Genomic DNA, 26,323 nt, shown 5'->3' on the forward strand with positions numbered 1-26,323 from the left:
CCAGTAAGTCGGGTGGATTGATTTTTAAAGGTTTCTTTGCAGGTTGGTTTGCCTGTTAGTCGACGTCAGAGAGAGCTAGCTAGCTAACGTTAGTTAGCGGCTAATCCAGAAAAGAGGAGGACTCGTTAATTTAGCTAGCTACTGCAAGCAAGTTTGGTCTCAGGCTCTCTCAGCTTCAAAATGAGCGAACAGCTTAAATTCATCGTTGAACAGCTCAACAAGGACCCATTCAAGAAAAACTTCAACCTCATCACGTTTGACTCCCTCGAACCGATGCAGCTGCTGCAGATTCTGAATGATGTTCTGGCTGAAATAGACCCAAAGGTGGGACACTAGCTAGCTAGCTAGCTAGCTAGCTTCTTCGTTGACTGCCCAGGCTTTATGGCTTTGTGTCAGTGCAAACAAGGCAGAATGTTGTGTATAATATTAGCTTGTGTGTGGCATTCTTGAATGAATCTGAACGTTAGGTAATTTAAATGTGGGAAACAAAGTGAGACATTTGGGTCACATCATCAGAAATGATTTATGTGATGACTATGATGTGTTGTGCCAGTGTTGCAAACTGTATGTAAAAGCTAATATGCTGGCATGCAAATTTCACATGTTCACAGATGATGTTAAAACTGCCCTTTTTAGAGCCTACTGTACTCCACTCTATACAGCCCACTTGTGGTGCAGCTATAGTAAAGCTCCAGGCGGCATTTAGCTAATGATGCATTCAGAATCTTTCTCAAACTGCCAAGATGGACAAGTTTGTGAAAAGTATTGTTCCCACCATTCATGCTGTGTTGAGAAAATGTATGTACAAATGTATGTGTCGCTTAACTTATTATAAAAAAATTAATTCTAATGGCTTTAACTGACCCCACACAGAGTGACACAATGTACACTTCTTGCTTTTGGAAACCTTGGAACAAATGTCTGTGTGTGTTTTAATCACTTTGATCTTATGAACTTCAATTTATATAACTTTTGTTTTTGTCTTGTCTGTGTTGTTGTTATACATATTTGTCTACTGACATGGACCTGTGTGTCTGAAATAAAGTTGAATTGAGTTGAGTGGATTAACTTAATTTACTCTTGTCTTTAGCAAGCTATAGATATCCGTGAAGAAATGCCTGAACAAACCATAAAGAGAATGTGTGCTCTGCTGGGGATGCTGAAATACAAACCTCCTGGCAACCTCTCTGATGTGTAAGTATTTACATTCATTGAGAATTGAAACAACCACACCTCTTTTAGTGAAACACCTTTTTTTATGTCTTGTGTATGCTGTGGTTGTGTCATGCAGGAGCAGCTTCAGACAGGGCTTGGTGAGTGGAAGTAAGCCCGTGGTCCACCCTATCCTCCACTGGCTGCTGCAGAGGCTCCCTGAGCTGAAGAAAAGGGCTTATCTGGCTCGCTTTCTGGTCAAACTGGAGGTGCCTGCGGAGTTTCTGCAGGATGATGTTATCAATGACACCTTTCACCAGGTTTTTAATATATTACACATCAGGGTTCCCCCTAGAAAAAAAATGTTTAGCCTGGTGGCAAGTGTCTGTTGTTCGACGAGGGCCCGGCTGTGGACAGTCACAGACTGATGGCAGCATTAATGTAAAGCCCAATAGTTTCTTTGACAAGGAGACATGGAAGGAATCGCGAAAGTGAGAATAAAACCCGATTCCATAGGGCCCTACATTAAGTCTGTGCTAAAAGCTAACTGGAGATTCAAAAGTATGAGTTTCCAACACAGCAGCCCCACTGTGATTGTAGTTTAAAAAGGTATAAAAATACATAAAAAAATAAGGCCTAGTTAAGGCCTGGTGGGGGGCAAGTTCAGCCTGACATCGTCATACTCAGATTCTAGTCAGAATATGAGTCTGATTCTGCTCCATTGGGCTGTGATTATGGGGCGTGTTTCAACAGAACCAGGAAAGAAAATGCCTCTGCACTTAATTGGATAGACCTACAACCAATCAGAGCAATGGAGTTGTAAACAAATTCAACCCAAGCGCTCTTTGGTGACCGGGGGCCTGTTTCACAAAAGCAGAATATATAAATCCAGGATAACTGATAAAGCGAGGCTTAACCTAGTCTAATCTGTGCATCCTGGCTTGGTGCGTTTCACGAAGGCCAAGCCAGGCTGAGGAGGAGCGACTAGGTTGAGCCAGGCTGAAGTAATTCAGATAGATGCGCGTCCACGGCTTTCCTCAAAAGACCGCGAGGTCGATCACAGATTTACTGATGCCAAAATGGAGAATACGCGTTGTACATACTTTATACAGAGTGAGCAGCAGCTTCTTGTGGAAGTATGACGACGTGAAACACATTATTTGTATAAAAAGAAAAGAAACACGCCCGCTGTAATGAAACAGCGAGAGAAAGCGTAGCAGACGATCACGGACCGACTGAATGCGTAATTGTAGCCTAAATATATACATTAACTGACCACGGCTCTGAATTGAAGCCGTCATAATCATTCCATTCAAGGATTAGGCTACTAATCATTTGCACACATTAACAGTTGTACTCTTTGCCTTAAAAGTGAGCAGAAGATAATGTTACTCAGGGAATTTACAATGAAGATCAATTTTCTACAACGCCAGAATATGATGCGTAAATATCTCTTTCACTCTGTTCCTCCCTCTCTCTCATGGGCTAAAATATAAGTTTCCTAAGTCATATTAACTTCCACTGCTCGCTTTTAATGCAAAGTGTACAACTGTTCGTTTTTGCAAATGACAGTGACTCAGTGAATGGTTTCAGTTAAGAGCAGTAGTTCATAAATGTATATTTTTAGGCTATCATTCAGTCGGTCCGATATCTGCCACGCTTTTCATCGCGTTTCATTTTTTTATTTTTTATAGAGGCCGAGTTTCCTTCTCTACATATTATATGCCTTGCTCCCTGTATATATGGACATAGAAAATAAAGACACTGAAGAAAATGGACTCTAAAATCTAGAAACTATGAAGATAATTAAGTGATAAATTCCATGCACACTGAATGGAACAGAGTGATATTCATCAGTTATTTCCCCCCAAATATGAGGTCAAAAACCATTGAGGTGTCCTCTCCCTGTTGTTACATGAATGTACAGTAGCCTACATCACTAGATAGTTACTGGTCCAGTGAACTAAGACTATCATTTGGGAGGATTGTACAATTAGGATATGTTCTTAAATTGTACAATCCTCCCAAATTATATTCCCAGTTTACTGGACAACATAAATTGTGTGCTAAGAATGCCAAATACAATGCACATGGAAGTGGAACAAACATGATCCTTATTGTTAAAGAATTTAAAAAAAATTAATCAACTAAAATAATTCAAGGTGCATTGGCCAACTATAGAAATGTACAGCATTGTATGTATTGCCCTTAGTAACAGACTTCATTTAAAACACATTTGAAATTGTATCAGCCTTTTCTAATTATCTCAACAACTGCCATAATATATTCATCAAACTTCTAACAACAATATGAACAGCAGTCTTCATACAGCAATATAACAGTAACAATGACTGTCACATGAATAATTATAAATAAAAAAAATAATGGTCACAACTTTAAATAATAACAGTACTTAAATAAACAGCAATATGCACCTGTTGTATTTTAATCCAGGCTGATAATAACAATAGGGTAAAACCACTGCTGGGTGATCAGAAAAGGCTCCAGGATTAAATAAATCCTGACTGTTAGCCTGGTCAGGAGCAGGCTAGCTGTACAGAATAAATCTCCATGGTGATTTATGTGCCTCCGCTTTCGTGAAACCGAATCAAGGCTTAATTCATCCAGGATAAGTGGGAAATCCCGGCTTAATCCCTTATCTTGGTTTTGTGAAACAGGCCCCTGGTGGATTACGTTACTGTTGATCATCTGTCCATCATCGTATAAAGCCCACCCTGACATTTTGATTGGTCCGAACAGCTCTGGTTTGAGCATAGTTGCTCCACAACGGATCAAATCCAGACCGAACTTCCCGACCTCAAATGTTGTGGGCGGGGCTAAATTCGGCTGCCATCCAGGCTAGAGCAACTTAGGCATGGTGGGCTGCCAGTCTTGCAATACACTGGGGGAAAGTGTCCCCCAGTGTATTGCAAGCCTGGCAGCATTTCGTTTCCTAGTTTTTGAAATGGCTAATAACCTAAAAAGCAAACAAGGCTATGCATTAACTCTGTGTGTTTACAGTACGAGGAGCTGGTGGAAGGTTTCAAGACATATCACAAGGAGTGTGAGCTGCTGAGGACTTCAGGCTTCTCCACAGCAGAAATCAGAAGGGTGAAAACGCACTCAATGGCTCTTTACAATCACCGTTTGTTAGAAGTTATGAATGCTTTCCTTAGTGTAAAACTGTCACATATAGGGATTAGGGATGTAACGATACACTCAGCTTAGGATTTGATACAGGATTTTGAGTTCACGATACGATTTTCTCACCATTGTTTTTAACAGAATGAGCTGCAGACAAATGACTGGAAAATGTTCCTTTATAAAACGTGCAAAACAACAGATGTGTTCTCTTATGAGAAGTGCAACTAGGGGCGCCTGGGTAGCTCACCTGGTAGAGTGTGCGCACCATGTACAGAGGCTCATTTCTCGCTGCAGCGGGCGCGGGTTCAATTCCGACCTGCCGCACTCTGTTGCATGTCGTTCCCCCTCTCTCTCCCCTTTCATGTCTAAGCTGTTCTATTGATAAAGGCAGCTGAAATTGTATTTTGTCTTAAATAACAAAAAATAAATAAAAAGTGAATTATTAGTTTTTTAAAACAAAGAAAACCTCTATATAAATAAATAAATAAACTAAGAACACGTAGTGATGTCTGAAGTCAAACAAGTTAAATTCAAAAGTAGATTACGCCCTAGGCCGTTTGAAAATTGCATCGCGATAATGTTTTTTTTTATCTTAACCGGTTGTAATCTTTACACATTTGTTTTGATTTTTAACCGATTCACGATGCATCGTTACATCCCTAGTCAACATTAACATTCATTTGTTTTTCAGTTTTAACTAAATGAATGACATAATAATTCACCTTCTGAAGCTTAGTCGATATACTGCACTAACGTAATCCCGGCTCTTTTCTCCAATAACAGGACATCAGTGCGATGGAGGAAGAGAAAGACCAACTAATCAAACGTGTGGAGAGGCTAAAGAAGAAGGTAAGGCAGACTGTCTCTTCTAATGCTTGAAAGGCTTTAGGATTCACTAAGGAATGAAAACATGACCCCGGACGTATATTATCAGCTCCTCTCATAGACCTGACAGGCCACAAGACTGTCTTAACCAGGCTGTTAATAATAAATAATGGGTGTTGATTAAATTGGTCTTACTTGTAGGCCCTGCCAAAAGGTGAAACCTGACTATTACAGGGTTTTCCCTACCATTATAAGTCTTTGGTGCAGCACCCGAGCCATTTTTTGTCAGCACCTAAGCTGAATGAATGTAAAATGCGGCAAAAAAAAGCACCGAAAGCACCAAAAACGTTGATAAAAGCATCAAACTAACTAAAAGACTTTTCTCAGATCTAAGGATAGTAGTTGGACTTCTTTAGCCAGCTTTGACTTTAAGCTTTCTGAGTGTATTTATTTATTATCTGCTCTAGCTTTTCCAAAGTTTAAAACACAGGTATGGTGATAACAGTGGTCCAAAATTATGTCAAATTGCATTTTTTTCTCTTTTTTTTATTGGAAAAACATCACATTTTCTTGACGACAGACTCTTAAACCCCTCCGCCAAATATACACACCTAAGTCTTTGAAAAAACCAGGGAAAATACTGTGTTAGAGGTGCTTGGTTATTTCTGCCGACCATGTGATAGCCTGCAGTCGGACCGTGTCATATTAACTTGTGGATCCACTAGGTGGAGTCCGTGTCCAACCATCAGCGGATGCTGGAACAGGCCAGACAGCTGCGAGTGGAGAAGGAGAGAGAGGAATCGCTGACTCACCAGAAGCAAGAACAGAAGAACCAAGTAAATGCTTGTGATTAATTGTGGTTTAATTGTGGTTTCTGAGAAGTTGTGATGGCCATTTTTTTTTTTTTTTGTGTGCCTTTAAGATAATTTTTTAGGCATTTCCGGCCTTTAATCAGGACAGCTTAGATATGAAAGGGGAGAGAGAGGGGGAAGACATGCAGGAAATTGCCGCAGGTCGGATTCCAACCCTGGGCCTCTGCGTTGAGGAATAAACCTCTACATATGGGCGTGCGCTCCATCAACTGAGCTACCCGGGCGCCTGTGACAGGCATTTTTTTTCATATTTTGTTTTACTATTTTATGATATTTAATAGACTAATGATCAACGATTACTCAAAAAAAGAATTGGCAAATTAGTCGATAATGAAAATAATCTGTTGAAAGTTGCAGCCCTTTTCCATTTAGTCATCAACAACAGAAAAGTTCAAAAATAATTGCAGAATGAATGTGCAACCTCCTGCAGAATTACAGCTTTCAAGGGATTTTAATGTCGCTTTGGAAGAACCAGCTTGTGTGAACACTGAACAGTCAGCTTTCAAATACTTTTATTAAGAAATGTTGAATAGAGCTAAAACTATCCATTAGTCAGAAAATTAATTGGCAGCTATTTCGATAATCACTTAAATCATGTTTGGAGCCAAAATGCCAAAAAACATGACTGCTTCCAGCTTCTCAAATGTTTTGGCTTTCTTAGTCTTCTATGATCAGAAATTGAATACCTTTGGGGCAAAACAAGCAATTTGAAGATGTGACCTGGAACTCTGGGAAAACTTGATGTGCATTCTTTACTATTTTCTGACATTTCAGAGACCAAATAATGAATCTACTTATTAAGAAAATAATCCGAAGATGTATCACTAATGAAAAAGAGTTGTTAGTTGCAGCCCTAATGTTAAACAAATGAATGATCAATGGGTAGTGAATAATAATGCTCCCACGTTACCTGTGTAAGCAATCCTTTCTGTGTGCGTTCAGCTGTTCCAGGCCGAGCAGAGACTGCAGAGATCACAGCAGCAGTTGAAGGATGTACAGCAGGCGGCAGCAGATGCCGACCCAGAGAGTGAGTAGCCGGGTCCAGCTGTGGCCTCTGCAGGCCACAGCTGGAGGGGAAGTTCAAGGACACAGCAGAGCGTTAGGAGGTCTCTCAGCTAATAGGCTTTCATCTGTTGAGACCCTCTAATTCTGCTGATCTTTGAAGTGCTATAATAGAGCTTATCTAATGTTGACATTGTCTCCGTATTGGGCTCTTCACTCAGAGGAGAGATTTACACATTTACAGTTTCTAAAATGACCCATGCAATGCAGACCTGGGTGGATGCTGCACAATTAAAGTCACTTATCACAATTACTGTACAGTACGTGCGTGTCCAAAAAAGTACTGTGAACCTTAATCGGGTTTAGGGCTGCTCGATTATGGGGAAAAATCATAATGGTCAATATTGAAATCCTGATTATCTACCACGATTACCCATTGTCTTTTGGAAATTATTAATTATTAATTAAATTATTAAACTTAAAAACAGTGACAAATCAACATTGGAATTTCCCTGAACTTTTTATTTTTTTTACTTTTCATTCAGAACCCAAGACAAAATAAGAGTTTACTTGCAAAACGTAACGTGCAAAATAATGTATTTTTTTTCTTGATTATTCTGTTTTTGTGATTATTAGGAGCCAAAATCATAATCGCGAATAACATTTTAGATTAATCGCACAGCCCTAAACGGGGTGCTGTTGTTCAGCATGACAAAATTTCAACAATTAACTTCTGAAAGACAGTTTCAATGTCAGCACATTTTACACAAGATATTAATGGAGTGTTATTTCATGTGCTTAGTCATGTGCTTAGTAGGTTTGCATGTATAAGAAAAAAAAAAAAAAAATATATATATATATATATATATATATATATATCTCAGTGGTGGAAAGCCTGATAGGCAGTGGTGGAATATAACTAAGTACATTTGCTCAAGTACTGTACTTAAGTACAAATGTTGAAGTCTTGAGTCTTAATGCCACTTTCTACTTCTACTCCACTACATTTTCAGAGAGAAATATTGTACTTTTTACTTGACTATATTCATCTGACCGCTTTAGTTACTAGTTACTTTACAGATTAAGCTTTTTGCACACAAAACACATGTATTTTATAAGATAAGATGTTTTATTATAAATAAAACTACCCAACAAGATATAGACATACAAGTCCAGCTAAAATGATAAGACCAGATTTTCCTGATGATACTTACTTAATGTAACATTTTCAATGCAGGACTTTTACTTGTAACAGAGTGTTTTACAGTGTGGTATTAGAACTTTTATTTAAAGTGCTCATATTATGCTTTTTGGCTTTTTCCCTTTCCTTTATTGTGTTATATATCTTTTTGTGCACGTTATAGGTTTACAAAGTGAAAAATCCCAAAGTCCACCCCAAAGGGACTTACCATCTCAAACAGAAAACACTGTCCACAAACTGCTCCAAACAGCTCTATTGTAGTCCAGCCTTTACTTCAGAGACAAAAATGCGTCACTTTGTAACACACGTTATAATGCTGGCCTAGCTGCTAGCGTGGTACGCCCTCATACTCTGCTTCTGACTGGCTAGTAGTCCTTACCTAGCTACTGTCAGGGCACACCCTCATACTCTGCTTCTGACTAGCTAGTAGTTCTTACCTAGGTACTGCGCATGTGTGACTCTCAACAAAGATGGAACAGAAGTGAGATGCCTCACTCTGTAGCTAAAACAGAGAGCTCAACACACAGGGTGAAAAGAGGAGCTGCAGCAATGTGCAGTACGACAAAAATATGGTGTTTTTTGAAAATTAAACCATGTAAACCTATCCTGATATAACCTATAAATACAATTATGACTCTGAAAATGAGCATAATATGAGCACTTTAAAGGGTAACTACCGTTTTTTTCAACCTGGATTTTCAACCTAGTTTCCTATGTTTTTGTGTCTAAGTGACTGATGGGAACAACAATCTTTGACATTGGTCCAGTATTAAGCGAGATTGCTGCAGTCAGCAGTGGCGAAACAAGCTATAATGTAAGTTAATAGGGCAAATGTCCAGCTTGTATCTGGTCTTGATCTGGCTTAATACTGTACCAATGTCAAAGATTGTTGTTCCCATCAGTCACTTAGACACAAAAACAGGAAAATTCAATCTGGACCCAGGTTGAAAAATACGGTAGTTACCCCTTAAGTAAAGGATCTGAATGCTTCTTCCAGCACTGCTGATAGGGTTTCAAACACATTAATCTCAAAGTGCTTAATTAAATGCTCCATCTCTTTCAGGCTTAATGAAGAGGCTTGAAGAGGAGATCAAGATCAACTCCTACATGGTCTCGGAGAAACTCCCCAAAGAGCTGGAGGGTATGCGGCGGACAGTGCAGTACCTGCAGAAAATAGCATCGGAGCCCGCCATGGGCCAGGCCGATCTCCAGGAGCTGGAGGACCAGGTCAGGACCAGGATGTGGTGTTAAGTTGGTATATCGCCATTAGGGCTGGGACCGTAATGCTTTTGCCCCGATTAGGTTATTTTAAGATACGCGTGTGCCGATTGGATTTGTATTGCGATTTTTATTTATTGCGATTCTAGAAGTATTGCAACTCGTATTACTAGTTTTTGTTACTAGTATTATTAACTAGTATTAAAGTGCCCATATTATGAAAAAATCACTTTTTCTGGGATTTGGGGTGTTATTTTGTGTCTCTGGTGCTTCCACACACATACAAACTTTGAAAAAAAACCATCCATGCTGTTTTGAGTGAGATACGGTTTCTGAATGTGTCCTGCCTTCAGTCTCCGGGTGAGCTGTTCAAAATCGGCAGCGGCTTTCTACGTCACTAGCCGAAATGAGGGGCCTAGGGGGCTAACCGTTAGCATGCTAGCGCTAGCATGCTAGCTCGTTCTCAATGCTAAAACACTGCTACGACACACACAAATTCACCCTAATCTACAAAATAAATTGTATAGAACTACTTACATGTCCCTGTTCTGCAGGTATTCCGCGCAAAGTTGGAAGTGCGCCCTCGTTTAGAAGAAGTCTCCCGGCTAATCCTGCCTTGTACAGGCCGAAGTTGGAGAAACAACTAGCTAGCTCATGTTATCCTTACCTAGCTACTGCGCATGTGCAACTGACAACAAAGATGTTACAGCAGTTGAGAGGTCTCACTCTGTAGCTAAAACAGAGACCTGACACAGGGTGAAAAGAGGAGCTGCAGCAATGTGCAGTACAACAAATCTATGGAGTTTTTTTTTGAAAATTAAACCATGTAAACCTGTTCTGATACAATCTCAAATTACAATTATGAACCTGAAAATTAGCATAATATGGCCACTTTAAGTATTGCGATCTTCTTTTCTTTCTTTAACAAAAAACAAAAGTTGAATAATATACTTCTAGAGACAATATATCATGAGACACTTCTAAAAGCTAATTGTTTTCCAAAAAGAATGCACGTCACATGTCAGTCTGTATGTCGGTCTGAGATTTATTTCATTTGTAAATAACTACATAACATGTACTTTCTGCATTTTCTGGTCTGTTTTGCTGGAAACGGATATGATATAGTTGCCGTCGGCGGTACCGTATAAACAGAAAATATTTAGCTGAATATTGGGAAATAAAAAAATATCAATTCTGGGAAAAAAAAAAATAATCGTCACAAAAAAAATTCACAGTACATACGGGAATCAATCCCCAACCCTTCTATCTCTATATGTACACGCAAAATTCTCACATGTTAGTCTCTGAGTGTTGTGCAATTGTAACTTTCACAGATTAAAGAAGTGGATTCTCAGATAAACCAGCTGATTGAGAAGAGGATGATGAGAAGTGACCCCATGGATGACAAACTGACCCTTTACAGACAACAGGTGTTGAACTTCTTTTATGTCTTCCATCTTTTTGTCTATTGTGTCCTGAGTGAACTGGGCCCCGTGGGGGTTGCTGACTGTGATGTTCATCTTTGCTGGCCTTGTCCACAAGATAAACAAGACGGGGACCCACTACTACAAAAACAGCTCCATATAGCTCCTAGTGGTCAAAGAGTCCATATGGAACCTTTCAGGTTACAAAGGTTCACGAGTAGGTTTATCCAGTTAGAGAAAAGCAGCGCATTGATGTATTGGGTTGTTTATTTATTTGCTAACAAGGCAGAGATGGCAGTGCACAGGGCATCTTTCTTTCCCATCTCCTCGTGAAGGAGTGGTACTCGTGTGCTTTTGTGAAAAGCTTTAGGTTATAGTTTTTAGCCACTAAACTGTAAATATACTGTGTGTACTGTAATTGTCTGTTTTATTATAAAGCTGACTATATGCAATTTTAATAGGCTTTTTATGTACTACATATTAGAGCTGCAACGATTAGTCGACTAATCCATGAGTAGGGTGACAGAAAAATCATCGCCAACTATATGTATTTTTTTATAATGGATTAATCCGTAATCTTTCATGCAAAAATGACAGAAAATGCTGCTGAGATTTCCTGCTTTTTTTTGTTGTATATCATATTAAACTGAATATATTTTGGGTTTTGGACTGTCTAAACAAGACAATTAAAGACAACATCTTGGACTTTGAGAAGCTGGGATGGACATTTTCCACTATTTTCTGACATGTTATGTAGAAAAAAATCATCAGATTAATCAATAATGAAATAAATTGTTAGTTGCAGCCCTACTGCATATCTATTCTTTTGTATACTAAAAAAAGTTAAAAAGTTGTTGTTTTTTACCACAAAGTCATTCTCTGGATCATATCCACTATTTTCCTTTTCTTTTTCTTTTTTTTTGCCAGAATGTAGATTTAAACATCTCCTCTGGCATGTTTTAATACATATGAATACTCTGCTTCTGTCTAATATGTTTTTTCCACAAAAAAGTTCTGTATGTAGTTGTTTTAAAAGAAAATCTACTTTACTCCTTTCCTCATTGGAAAAAATCCAGAATCTACTGTATGAAAATGCAAATATTCGGTACACACAGCATACACAAGATGTTTCCTACTTCACTATAAAGTCTATTCCCAAAGTATGTACACTGGAGGCTTCAAGTTTCCACATCACACTTGTGTAAGCGGCATACTGGACCACGATTGACTCCAAACTGGTTGTGATGTTACAAATTAAAATGAGTTTTAAGGTGAGCACAGATAAACCTTCCTCCTTCAGCAGATGAATTTAAAAACAGCCGTCTAGTGTCACAACACTGCACAGTGAAGCTCACACATGAAAGTGAAGAAACGATTAGTAAAACACACTTTTGGCAGTAAGGGACCGTTCTTATGCAAAACTTCTTTCTTGCACATCCCCAATGCTCAATTTGCATTCACTCTCCCACAGGTTACCAGTCCATTTTTTTTATATCTAATGTAATGTGACTCTTGCAGGCCTCCATCATCATTCGAAGGAAGGAGTCAAAGGCGGAGGAGCTTCAGGAAGCGAGGGAGAAGCTGGCCACAGTCAAGAGGGGGCTAAGGCAGAGGAGCAGCCAGGCATCCTCAGATGGGGGGGAGGACATCCGGGGGGATGAGGTACACTGTTTGAAGTTCTTCTTTACAGTCACAAAATAATGCAGTCACTAAATATCAGCCACCTCCTAATATCTTCAAAGCTGTGTTGATCTTATTGGCCGGACAGACAATCGGCAAGAAAAGAAACATTTTCTCCACGATTCTCTTCCTACTCTTTTCTAACATCAACTACTGAAACTCCAGCTTTTATCTAAGCAATCGGCAGTAGATTTGCAAACCGCAGAAAACACCAGAGGCTATTTCTGTTCTTATCCAAACACAGACTGGCTCACTGTCTAATTCTACTTATCCCTTTTCCTTACTCTCCCCCACATTCCCATGTAGAGCTATAAATAGAACACAACAGAGAATAGCCAGAACAAGGAACTGTACTGTACAAACTGCCTGAAAGATAGCCCTTTTACCCTAATCTTAAGTGTCATCAATCTCCTAATTTAAGGCAGCTGGACACATTAAACAGACTCGGGGCATGAAACCTTTTGTCTTTATTTATATCCCATGCCGAGGATGTACTCTTCCCCCCTTTCAGAGTCACAGCGTGGTCCACTCTGGCTGACGTGTTGACGAATACATCTGAACTATTGACAGGAAGATGGAAATCGTAATATTGTCGCACTTAACTGATACAACTGATACTATAAATAAAATTGAATTGAATTGAACTTAAGTAAGAAAGCGTTGAGCAGTGCTTTCTTGTTTTGCCCAGGCATACATGAAGCTTACAGTTAAAGAGTCGACTATAAACAGTTCCGCATTAGCGGAGGGACGCTGATAGATGGGAGTTGTGCTGTGACCTAATGCACTGCGTGGTTTGAGAATGTTTATAGCCAGGTGTTTGACGCACATTATTATCCAGAAGCATGTCTGAGATTACAGCAGCTCTCTCCCCCGTGTCCCGTGGGGCTGCGGCCAATCCCCGTAGATGTTGTTCCGATGCTGACCGCGGCCTCTGACCTACCTGTGTTGGGTAAAAAGTGAATTTCTCTCCAGGAAATCTCTGTCACAAACGTTTACGATGCTAAATGTAGCATTTTAGCATCGGTACATTATTGCCACAATATGTTGAGACATTGGGATAATTACTTAAATAAGCAAGTACACAGAATATAGACAACCTTTTCTGGCCTCTACAATGCTTTTTATGATTTCTACAAATTGGTCAAATCTTCTGAGAAATCTTCTGGGTTATTACATCACACAGAACTATAGGAGGGTGATGTTTTTGCAGCTGAAACAAAAAGCTTATGTTTTCACAAATTTTGGCAAATAGAGGAAGTGAAATATCAGTGGGGGAAAGACTTTTAACATTTTTATTCTTTTCAGGAAGGGAAGAGAAAGCAATTGTCTGAGCAATGCAGTGGAGGAGCAACAAAATGTTCTTTGTGACCGGAAGAAACATGAATTTTTTAAGTGCTGGCAGTACCACTGGTATAGGACAGAAGCTCACAGCCACTGTCAATGTTCTAAATCAACGCTAACAATATATTACAATTAACTGGAGACTAACATACCTTTTAAGTCTGACTGAAATGATGAGAGGGAGCTCTTTGTAGAGACAAAGATGGCCCTTGAGTCTATACATGAATGAAGTTAATGGAAAATGTTGTGTCAAACACAGCTTATCAAACTCCTCAGTAGTTTTGGGCCATCAGCCACGGTGGAGATGATCACTTTATCAGAGGTATTTTCCATTCTGCTGGTTATGTGTCATCACATGCCACCCACCAACTGCAGGGTCTCTCTGAGTGGGATGACTACATCTGCTCGTCATTGGTTGGCCAGTAACATGAAGCCACTTCATCAACCGGCTTCATCGCACTGGTCAAATTTAGTCTTACTGCAGGCAAGACACCAACACGATCTGAGTAACACGCTTGCTTTTTTGTGCAATATTGTGTGGATGTGGCTAGATTTAATTTTTTTTTTTTTTAAAGGGATGCTCTGCTACTGCACAGTATGTTCTACACATTTGGAGTTTCTGCTGCACCATTCATGTTTCTCTATTGACTTGTCTGGATGCAAGTGTGTGTTGCACTGTATGTCCGAGACAGTCTGAAGTGGTGGTGTTGTGACTGTGCTGTGGGCCAGTTTAACAGCAGTTGTTTTGGGGACACACTGTCGGGGACGGAGCACTATGCAGTATTATTCTGCTGTGCTAATTCCTCTCTCAGCCACGTCTGCCCTTGATGTCCCAAAATACACAAAGAATAAATGTACATACACACACACACACACACACACACACACACACACAGCTTCACAGATCCCCGAAGGACATGAAGCACATTCTGTGATTTCTGGGGCTGTTCTCCTGTGTCCATGTTCATTTATAGCCGCTCTTCATTGTGGAGGAGTTTCATCATGTCCCGACAGACACTCAGGGTGGGGAGTGAGTGACTGAACATCCACTAAAAGCAGTTCTTCTGCCAGATGAAGCTGTTTGCTGTACATAGCTGGCTGTGAATCTGAAAGGACCGAGTGACTGTTTCAGGTCATGGCATGGCCCCCAGTCCCTGCTGTTCTCTAATCCCTTCCCTCCCCTGGCTCAACCCATTGTCTTCTCCTGTCCTGCCATTCACAGTGTGGCAGCTGTGCTGGACACCATGTTGTCAAATATAAACCGTATTGATGCCGCTTTCATTGCAATTCCCAAAGAAGCATTTACATTGACTTGCTGGGTAGAAGGCACATTAAAATTGGTTTCACTGAAACCGACATTAAAATAAGTTCCTTTTTTGCATTAAAGCTGCTATAATCTATATTTTATATTTAAAATTAATTAAATGACTACATGTTTGTGAAAGGGGTAACCTAAAGATAATTATCACCTGACATCAGTTTCCCTCAAATCTACAGAGAGTTTTAGAGTTTTTAGCAAATGTACTGTTATGGTTCAGTGTCATCACTCTCTTTAGCTTAGCTTCCAGTTTGCCATATGAACTCAGAAGATGATATGTGTGTTGCATTTACAGCTTGGTTTTTTAAAAACCAAGCTCTCATCACATACAACATATGTGGTGAAATTCTATTTCTGCAATGCAACCCATCCTAAGTATTAGGAGCAGTGGACAGCTAATAGCATCCGAGCGTGCAACTTGGGGTTGAGGGTTTTGCTCAGGGACACTTTGACATGTGGCCGGAGGAGCCTGGGATTGAACCGCCAACCTTATGGGGCGACCACTCTACCTCTGAGCCACAAGCCACCCCTCTGCCCTTAAAATCGGTTAATGCAGGTTTAAAGACCTTTACGTGGTTGAACGCATTGTCTAGTATTCACTTCTTTTTAAAAGTAATATCAAGTGTTCTCTTAATTCGAAGGTAATCTTGAATTCTGTTTCTTTGTTCTTCAAAGCTGAAACGTTTGGTGGGGAAATTGCGCAGCAAGGGAACAGTATACAAGAAGAAACGCCAGGAAATTACTGAGCTGAAAGCAGAATATGGAGTCCTGCAACGAACCGAGGAGATTCTCAGGGAGAGACATGAGACCGTCCAACAGAAACTGGTAACTCTTTTACTAACTCCTATTTTGAACTTGTATGTAAGATACGCTGACTTTACAAATATTTACAGCAAAACAAAGAAAGGAATTTGATCTACTTGTTGCCTTTATATAAAAGGGGATATATATATATACTAATTTTCAGGTTTATACTTGTATTTTGGGTTTCTACTAAAACATGTTTACTATCCAAATATACCTCTATTCAGCCTCTGTCTGAAACGCTGCGTTTTAGCACCTGTCTCTTTAAGCCCCCCTCCTGAAATGCAGAGTCTGCTCTGATTGGCTCGTGAGAAAAATATGGCGCACATTTGCAAAGGTAGTTCTCAAGCCGTGCGTGGAGATACTCAGATAGGGTTCGGTATATTCTAATAAGCCTATGTTTTCTGATCCAAGGCAGCCCACAAACAAATTACTGGGTTGTCTTATTTCACTGTTTGTGGGTTGGTAGGTACTCCAGATACCCAAATGTATGTGTGCAAGCACTGAAAAAGTGAGTTTTTCATGATATGTCCACTTTAAGTCTTTTTAAAAATCCTTTAGCACGCTACAGTACAGGCTGGAAGCAAAAGTCTATTAAATTCACATATAACGATTGGGCTAGTAAATCCTCATCTTTATTAAATCATTTGAATGCAACATTGACCTACCGTCATTTGTTATTCAGTGAGCAGCTCCATTTGAATTCAGTAAGTTGCACAAGAGGGTAGTAGCCATTAAAGGTAGCATGAGTAATGATCACTTCAAATGTTACATATTCTACGTGGACAGCGGAAATCCCGTAGCATTCATACTGTATCCTATCCACCCCTCTCCCTGGCCTGCACTCGTGCTGCAATTCCAAATGTGCTGTTTTCACTTGGTCTCCTCATTCACACAGTTTGTGTTAACAGCGAAGAGGTAGAAGCTTCCTGGAATTGGCTTCACGCCTCTGTGTGGTCCCAGCACCTGACTTGTTGACAGGCTGTCTGACGCAGGCTGAGCTTCTATTTCTGACGGCTGCATCTGCTGCTGCTCCTTTGTCTGCATCCCACACAGGATTTGTCAAAGCAATGACAAGTTTTCTTTCTGATCACATGTCTGGCTGGCAAAGTCTCTGCCCCTCGATTTATGCATGTTAGTTCTTCATGCATTTTAGCATGTTTGTATCGGTCACAGAGAGTCAAATTACAGATGTGATCAGTGGGTAGCTCTGTTCTGTCAGTGTTCTTGGTGGGGTTTTTTTTTTTTCCCCAACAAAGTTGTATCATTTTCTTGTATGTAAAGGAGTGCACTCAAATTGTAAAGTCGTTGCTAGCACACTGGTTCATATTGATATAGACATTTGGGATGAATCCCTAAGACTAATCCATTTTTTAAGTGTATGTAACCATTGGATTTCACTGCTGAATTTTTTCATACACTTATGAGTTACCTGTTGTCTTTTTCAAGCAAACTATGGAAGCTGAGAAGGGCATCTCTGGCTACAGTAACACTCAGGAGGAACTGGAGAGGGTGTCGGCCATCAAGAGCGAACTGGACGAGATGAAGGGCCGCACACTGGATGACATGTCTGAAATGGTAACTATACCAAGGGGTAATCCACCTGGAGAAAATAAATTCTATATCATTGTATTTTATGAAACAAGTATCAGGGTGCGACAGTAACCGTTGCCTGGTTCTATGGCCTCTGGTTTCCCCCTTTGGCAACCACCTGTTCAGTATTTGTTTTTTTAATATATAAAAACAAATAAAAACTTAAAAAACTGGAAAATCATATTTCAAAAGAAGTCAATATTTGATTTCATAGTCTCCACAAAGTTTAAACAGTTTGTGTGCAACACATTTCAGCTGTTGTGCAACTGCTTTCCACACACGTGCGTTTCCCGTGAAAAGCAGGCAACTCAATTTTCTGTTCACGTTAACGGCGCATGTTAAAATCCGGTGCTAAATGGCACCAGTGCACGGTATCTACCGGGCGGAATAGCAACGCGGATTTCGGTGCCTCATTACAGTGCCACTTTAATGTCTGCGCTGCTCTCTGATGCTCCGAAACAGACGTTAGAGGCAACAGAAAAGCCAGACCCACATCAAGATGTAGAGTCTGGGAAATCACCATTGGCAGGGCTCAATCCGAGGGGCGGTGATAAACGGTTGTATTTCAGATTCCCTCTGCACGCAGAAGGATAGCGCTACAACCAACCAGAGCAACCCTAGTTGATAGATTAAACCTTTGCCGTATCCGGTCGGCAAAACTCTGAACACATCTTCCTTTTTTAAGGAAGACTTCAGTGCCGTTCTTTGTTCTTTTCTCAAAGAAAAGCTTAACTCCAAGTCTTCCAGAGTCACGACCAAAGCCGATTCGAAAGGCCGCTCTTCGCCAGCAGCAGCAGCCATCGTCTTTGTTTTCAAGTAGCAGGGAATTAACGCGGAACCGCCGTAACTCTGCCGTCATTATGTTAAGCCCGCCCACCGACTCTATACACTATGTGATTGGCCTGGCCAGAGATTGTTTTTTCCAGCTCGCAAGCCAACGGAGAGTTGCTAGACCCCATGGCTGCAAATTACATTTGCTGCCGCTAGGGTGCCTCTAGATTTCTAGGCTAGGTCACTGCCGTTGTCTGAAAAACAACACAGACATAAAGTTGCATTTACTTAAAACTGGTAAACCTCGTGGTTCATTCAAAGTTATTGTAAAATACCCTTTTCATCGTTTAACAGCAATTTACTGTGAAATTGTTATTGTTCAAAGTTGTTATTTCATTTTGAATAATCATTTAAATTACCCTCTTTTTTTGTGCTGATCAGAAAATTTATCCGATCCGTGATTCAAAACCGTTATCCGAACCGTGAGTTTTGTTATCCGTTGCACCGTTATTTGAGAGGGTTGGGAAATTACATTGCAAGCCATTTTCTCAGTTTCATTATTAAAATGTGTGGTATAGTTACATAAGAAATTAATTGATCCAAATATAGGCAGTTGAAAACATGGCAACCGTATTGTCAATTTTGACAACCAAAAGCTGATGCCTGGTTGCCACTTCAAAAAGTTAGCGTTATGCCCTGAAGTATGTTAGAGAACAGGTTTTTCCTAAACTATTAAAATAAGTCTGGGGGGGGATCTTATTCCATATCCCCCCCCCCCCCCCCCTCCCCATTCCGCCCCTGAAAGGAAGAGGAAGATTCTTAGCCTGTCTAGTTGGGTAATTATGGAAATGTGAATTGTTGACAAAATAATATCCTTTAATTATAAGGTTTTTATGTTCAATCAGATTTTAAAATGTCCTGAATTGACTGTGGCTTATTGTTATATTTATGTTGTATTTTTTGTTTAGTTTAAATGCAGCTTATGTGTTATTGGCTTGCTTTTACAGGTGAAGAAATTGAACTCTACGATAGTGGAGAAGAAGTCAGCTCTAGCACCCATTATAAAAGAACTGAGGTCACTGAGACAGCAGTGTCAGGTGAGCGTTGCCCGCATCATAACACCTCTAATAATCCTCACACCATATCAGTATGTGTTCGTACAGAACATTTTCCACCTGCCCACATTTAAATAAGGACCTTTAACAGCCTTGACGCAACATTATCCTCTGTCACACACTACTCAGGAACAAAAGTTAATCATGATTTCTGAGTTGTTTTTATATTGGTCAACAGAGTCTGTGAGTCAGTAGTCTGATATGAAAGGGATGTTATTAATACTATTCATACTCTGAAATGCAATAATGCTGTATATCGTCGCTGTCGGGCTAAACCTTGTGTGTCTAAAATCGGGCTGGGCGATATGGAGAAAATCAAATATCACGATATTTTTGACCAAATACCTCAATATCAATACCGCAACGATATTGTAGAGTTGACTATTGGTGCTTTCACAAAATATTTACACAATGAGATTTTTGATAAATAATCATCAGTAATGTGGACATAATGACTAAGTGGGTAAAGGCAAATAATAGAACAGCTAGAACAGTCTGGTAAGTTCAGAAAATGACATCACTTTTAAACCAGGAAAAGACAACACATATGCCATATTACGATATCCAAAATCTAAGATGATATCTAGTCTCATATAACGATATCGATATAATATTTATATGTTGCCCAGCTCTAGTCCAAAATCTTTTACTTTTCTGGAAATTTTTGATTTTGAAAACATTTAATTGAGCTATTTAACCCAGATGAAGTCAGGCAAAATCAACCCGTCACGGTTTACCTTATATCTGTGACACTTCATTTAAACTTGTGCAAAATGTGGCTGCTCGCTTTTTAATGAATACCTCCAGACATGCACACACAACCCCTGTTCTTTACACTCTCCATTGGCTCCCAGTGCGTTTTTAGAATTGATTTTAATGTTTGTTTTTAAGGCCATTAATGGCCTGGCTCCAGCGTATCTGTCCGGGATTTTAACTGTTCACGAAAACAACAGGTCATTGCGGTCATCACATCAACTGGTTTCCCAGTCCTACGGTCGAGGTACAAACACTGGGGTGATCGCACTTTTGCAGTTTGCACTATAATGATGATTATAAATCTAACCTTAAAACGTACGCTTCCCTGTATTCTTTTTCTGATTTACTGTATGTTTTATTCCTACTGGTTTTGCTGTATGCTATTTTATGTTTTATTGTTGTTACTTCATGTAAAGCACTTTGGATACCTGCTGGTACTGTAAATAGAAATGTTGATTAATTGATTGATTGATTGATTGATTGATTGATTGATTGATTGATTGATTGATTGAAGATGGAGGCGGAGTGGAGTTTTGGGGTTTTGCCGGATCCAATGGAGTTACGAGATTTAGTCACAAGCTCTTATTTTCATTGGTTCAATATTTGTAAAACCAACAGACATTGGTTCATGAACAGAAAAAGAAAAAATATGGAGATACAAGGTCTCTGCCCGACAGCGACGATATCCAGTATACAGGATGATGTAGGATTGTATGCCGGTGAAAAATAGACTCTCACAACCCAATCACAAATTGTCCTCGCAAAGCCAGAGCAAAAACATCTGAACTTTTTGGAGAAAAAAAACCTTGTCCTGTCCTTCATTTAAAAGCCAATGGTGGGATCTTTGCTGTGTGCCTACAAGCCAGTAAGAGTTGACTTGTGGTGTGTTTGTGTGCTCTCATGAACAGGGGGCCATTAGGAATAATTTACATAGTCCATAAATAAAATGCACAATGGGAAAGCCCCCCCACATTGCTGAGCTAAAGCGGAGGATTAAATTTTCCTACACATGTTCCCAGAATTGCTCTTCCATCTTCTACTGGGTAATGTCTGCGAATGAAGAGTTGCAACAGGAAGACATAAATAGACTATGTAAGAGCCTGTTGCAAGTGAAACTGCTCTGATGCCAGCTGCGATGTTTTGTTGGCGTGAAACAGTGCTGAGAGTATGACAAAAGGGTTGAAAATTGTGCATTCTCTGTATTTGTCTCAATTCTCACACAGTATGTAAAATCACGTGTCTTCAGTTCCTTTGTATGGCTGTTTGGATTCCTATCTTAACAGGAGCTAAACCAGGAATATGAGGAAAAGAAGGCGCAATATGAAACTTGTACTGCTGGTTTGGAGAGCAACAGATCTAAATTGGAGCAGGTACAGTTATTATCCTACACTAGATAGAATATAGCCAACAATTTGAATATATTAATATATGTTTATCCAGTGTATTCTTTTGTAAAGTCGTATGACTTTGATGTAGCAACATAGTGTCTTTGTTCTTGTTTTTCATTCACAGGAGGTGAAAGCATTGACAGAGGAGACAGCACAGGAGGAAAACCGATATCATTATATCAACTCCATGTCAGAGGTAAGTATTAAAAAAAAAATAAAATAGAAGATGGCTGCTTAAAGCAGAAAGGAAAAAAACATGTTAGCCATTAGCCACAATGGGTGTTTCACTTATACCTCCGCTAATGAGGTTATATTTTCAGCTCGGTTTGTCCGTCTGTCAGCAGGATAACGGAAAAACTATCGGTCCGATTTTCATGAAACTCGGTGGTAGGGTGTAGAATGGGCCAAGGAAGAACCCATAACATTTTGGCGAGGTTCCAAATCACAGGGCAGATACACAAATTCTTTTTCACTTTAGTAACTTTTAGTTATCGCTGTTTTAAAAGCCAAACGTGGCCACATTAGAATTGATATGATGCATTCTGAACAGTGACTTGCTACCCACAGGGGTGCTGCAGGAGTGGACAAAATGTGTGCCTGTGGCAATAAATTAAATTCTCCATCTCTGTCCTCCACAGATCACTGAGATGCAAATACAGCGGGCGGCTGAAGAGATGAAGGCCTATGTGTCCTCTGATCCACAAGAGAAGAAGAAGGCCATCAGGTGAGCCAGGCCAGCCAGCTGCTCACAAGACGAACACTTCCTTAGCCTGAGAAAGCTCTTATTACAACACAGTCAGTTTAGCTGCAGTCACTTTGTTCTCTCATACAGCCCAGAGAGTTGCCAGAGACTCATTACCACGCCTTGTGATAATATGCTGATGTACCACACCTTTTATTCAAAAACTGGGGTTGGGATCATGTGAAATTGTAATGGCTTGCATTTGAATGATATCCCTTTGCTTTGTTTATAGGGAAGTTTACCTGAAGAACATTTCAGAACAGGAGTTACTTGGCAAGGTAAGAAAAGTGTATCCAAGAAGTGACCCAGTAGGGCTGTGTATTGGCAAGAATCTGGCGATACGATACGTATCGCAATACGTGGGTCACGATTCAATATATTGCAATATATTTCGATACTGTGCGTAAGGCGATATATTGGGATTTGTTTAAAGTATAATTTTAGAAAAACTGATATTTAAAAAAAGACATGACGTGTATAAAAGTCAAAGATGTTTACTTTAGGTAAACAATTCAGTACACAGAAAATCAAACTGCCAGTTTGGGATTGTGGTTCACAGGTTCTCAGTGAGCAAATGTTGATATGCTAAAGTAGGCCAAAGTTCAGCCATAGCTACGTTGTTAGCTTCTAGCAAAAAGCCAGGCACTGCTAGGCACTGTTAGGACCTGTTAGGCAAGGACACTAGTGGTGCGTCTCAGCATAGCCATTTAGCAGTAGGGGGTTTAAACACAACATAAATGTGAACCGCTGTCTTACAACAGTATATTTGCACGTAAAAAAAAACTAAAAAATATTGTAAAATAAAATATAGCGATACTCAAGTGTATCGATTTTTTTTCTTACACCCCTATGACCTAGCAGGTGCCAATATTCTGTCAAGAACATGATCCGAGGACAGACAAGAAAACTTACTGGAAGCTTTCAGAACGGCAGTAATGTAGATCAGACTCACATTGTGCAAAGTGCTATTTAAATGTTTTTTTTTCTTCTTCTTTCTTATCATTCTTTTCCTTTGTGGATTCCAGAAGTTGCGTGAGAAGCAGAAGCTGGTGAGGGAGAGCCACAGCGCCAACATGGAGCAGATGATGATGTGGCGTGATCTGGAGCAGCTGATGGAGTGCAAGAGGCAGTGCTTCATAAGAGCTCAGAGCCAGGCCTCTATTGGTCAGGTCATCCAGGAGGGAGGAGAGGATAGGCTGGTGCTGTGAGGACCTGTAGGCAGGGTCAACTATAGGTATCCATAGGTCCAACTTCTATATCTTCCTGAAACATGCCTAAATCTTTTTACAATATAGTTGTTAGATATTACTCTACACCAGGGGTGTCAAACTCAATTCCACTAAGGGCCACACTGTAAAATGGGAATCACATCAAGAGCTTGACATGTATAGTTTATATACTGACTATTGCTTTTATTTAATCAAACAAGTCAAATATTTTTTTTTCTTAGATACAATTTGGTCCACATAAAGCCCTACAAAGTCAGCAAAAAAGTTCCTTAGCCATCATAGAATTTAGCAAATCAAGCAAAACATTTTTAAAACGAGGCTATCACACAGCCGACTCACAACTGTGTTCCACAGGCCTGAATATGAAAACTCCGGTTGTGTGGCAATTTCTGAGTCTCAAATCGGCAAATCTGCCAAATTCTGCTTTGAGTGCCGCGTAATTGCAGTTTGAAAAACCGTTTCCGGTCTTTTTGGTTTGGCACACAACTAGGCAGGCCAAACTTTATAGTGAACCTAAATTGATATACGGGCCGGATCAAATCTTGCGAGGGGCTGCACACTATAACCCAATGTTTGTTTCATTGTTCATGGAGTTCATCTTTAATTACATCTTGTCGTGTTTAACTTGATACTTTATCTTGTGTAAGCACCACATATCTTTTTGATGACACCGTTTGAGATCCTTTGAGAATCCACAACTTAAAGAACACATGTATCGGGAGGTGTTGCAGGACTTTTTTTTTTTGCTTTCTCTGGCCCCTGGAGATTCCATTTCACCACGTCTTTAAGAATATGCTTTCAATCAAAGTGTCTGAAGATAACAGCATACAAAGTGGTGCACTTGGGATGTGGCCACGGTCAACTATTTTTGGCATCAACAACCATGACCTTGGAGAGGGTGTCTTGCCAATTTTGGAATTCACAGGGACCTCCATTGCTTTGGACAGTGCAGATGAAATGATAATATTGTTCTGCTTGTTTTTATTTTATATCATAACATACACTATTATTCTATAATAAATCCTTACTTCAAGATATGCTTTGAGATTTAAGACGTTCGATATTTTGATTGTCTATGTTTTTCAATTAAATGTATTTTATATTAATTTTGAGTCATGTTTCATTATAAAAGTCATCTAAAATGCAACTGTCTGTTAAATAATAACAAGTCTTTTGCCCATCCATACATTCCCAGTTATTATAAAGATGTATTCACATATTTCAGTTTAAACAGAATGAGACAAACCTTAAATACCTGAAACTAATACCTAATCGACTAATACTATAATAACAAAAGCATAATTTATTTATAGAAAGCAAGTGAAAGATTTGATGATGATTAAGAGCATTATGTGTGCTTTCTTAAAATGTAGTATGAAATGTTATGTTGCCTTTATATCCTGTTATATATAACAAGGCCGATACAGTTTAGTTAAGTAAGCCGTTTAGTTAAGTAAGCCATTTAATTGTCCAACTGATATGCCTTTATTAATTATTTACCCGTAAATCAATGTGGAGCCGAACAAATTGTATGTACTGTGGAAGCCCATATCTGCCAATGTGATGTGGAAAAAAGATCCTGTACCTCATTATAATGACAAACTTTCTCAAAATAATGACTAAGTATTTCAATATAACTTAATATCTCAAAATAATGAGATAGTATTATTAAACAATGACTTAGTATGAGTTAGTATCTCAGAATACTCCGAAGTTTTCTCAGAATACACTAGGTCATCATTTTGAGTTACTAACTCATTATTTTTAGATACTATCATTATTTTTTGATACTAACTAATTATTTTGAGATACTAACTCATTACTTTGGGAATTTTTTTATTATTTTGAGAGAACTCATTTTGAGATACTTAGTCCTTATTTTGAAAAGGTTTTATAATGACTACATGGTCTTTTTTTAAAGATTGATTACTTTTTTAGCAAGTAATGTGGCAAACATGTGGCACTCTGTCAACATGCATACTATGGTTTGAGTGCCTTGCGTTGTTCCCAACAAATGTCTTCATGGATGTTTCAGGATCCTGCCCTCCCACAGGAACTTAATCTGCTGTTGACAGCCTGTGTTAGGGGCTCTTGTGCCAAACTGACCAAGTGTGCATTGTAAACCCTTGTAAAAGGCCGCTTGATGCAGTGCCATGTTGTTATTGTTACAGCACCTTGTGCTTCTCTGGGCCCTTTTAAGATGTGTTAACAGATGATACACACGAGTCCCGTAAAACATCTGAATGATACCCCTAACTAAAGAACAAAATGGGGGGCTGGGGTTGATCTAGTGACCTCACACCTCTGTAGCAAATTGGCTGCCTTTACAGTTGTTATGCAAATGTGGTTGATTAATCAGGTATAGATTGGCTTTATTGCCTGGTAAAGAAGACTTTCTTATCTTGAGACACTGGTTTGTTACTTAAGGTGCCCTAGTTTTTGTCCTTTGTCCTGGCTACTGTAAATCTATATATATATATATATATATATATATATATATATATATATATATATAAAAGCCTTCCTATGCGGGAGTAGTGACATTGGTGGCTACTCGTGCAACTTGAATGATGCCCTACATGGGACATTCAAATTCAAGTAAGAAAGAAAAGGACGACAATCTGCGATATAGCACATATAACAGTAATACCATTCGCTATTTTTCATCACCAACATTAGTCAGATAACGGCAGTGTCCAGACATCTACGGTGAAGCCAATGGCTGCCAACTCTAAACACTAAAATGTA

At 39.5% G+C, this 26,323-nt stretch overlaps 1 protein-coding gene across 1 annotated transcript; it reads left to right on the plus strand.

Moving 5' to 3' along the window:
* The first annotated feature begins 180 nt into the window (after nt 1-180).
* On the plus strand, nt 181-24,681 carry ift81 (intraflagellar transport 81 homolog). The gene is made up of 18 exons (XM_039803852.1): nt 181-324; nt 1,091-1,194; nt 1,292-1,472; nt 4,174-4,263; nt 5,080-5,145; nt 5,847-5,957; nt 6,936-7,020; nt 9,260-9,423; nt 10,749-10,844; nt 12,357-12,500; nt 15,853-16,002; nt 17,431-17,559; nt 19,353-19,442; nt 21,500-21,586; nt 21,729-21,800; nt 22,243-22,328; nt 22,579-22,624; nt 23,372-24,681. The coding sequence occupies exons 1-18, from the start codon at nt 181-183 to the stop codon at nt 23,552-23,554; spliced, it is 2,028 nt and encodes a 675-aa protein (XP_039659786.1). The 3' UTR covers nt 23,555-24,681.
* Nucleotides 24,682-26,323: the final 1,642 nt, after the last annotated feature.

The sequence above is a fragment of the Perca fluviatilis genome, chromosome 6, assembly GCF_010015445.1.
Source record: "Perca fluviatilis chromosome 6, GENO_Pfluv_1.0, whole genome shotgun sequence".
Taxonomy (NCBI): Eukaryota; Metazoa; Chordata; class Actinopteri; order Perciformes; family Percidae; genus Perca; species Perca fluviatilis.

Coding starts and splice junctions, on each gene's coding strand:
- ift81 (XM_039803852.1), top strand. CDS start 181: ATGAGCGAACAGCTTAAATTCATCGTTGAACAGCTCAACAAGGACCCA. Junction 12,501..15,852: donor AGGACATCCGGGGGGATGAG/GTACACTGTTTG, acceptor TGTTCTTCAAAG/CTGAAACGTTTGGTGGGGAA. Junction 19,443..21,499: donor CACTGAGACAGCAGTGTCAG/GTGAGCGTTGCC, acceptor CTATCTTAACAG/GAGCTAAACCAGGAATATGA.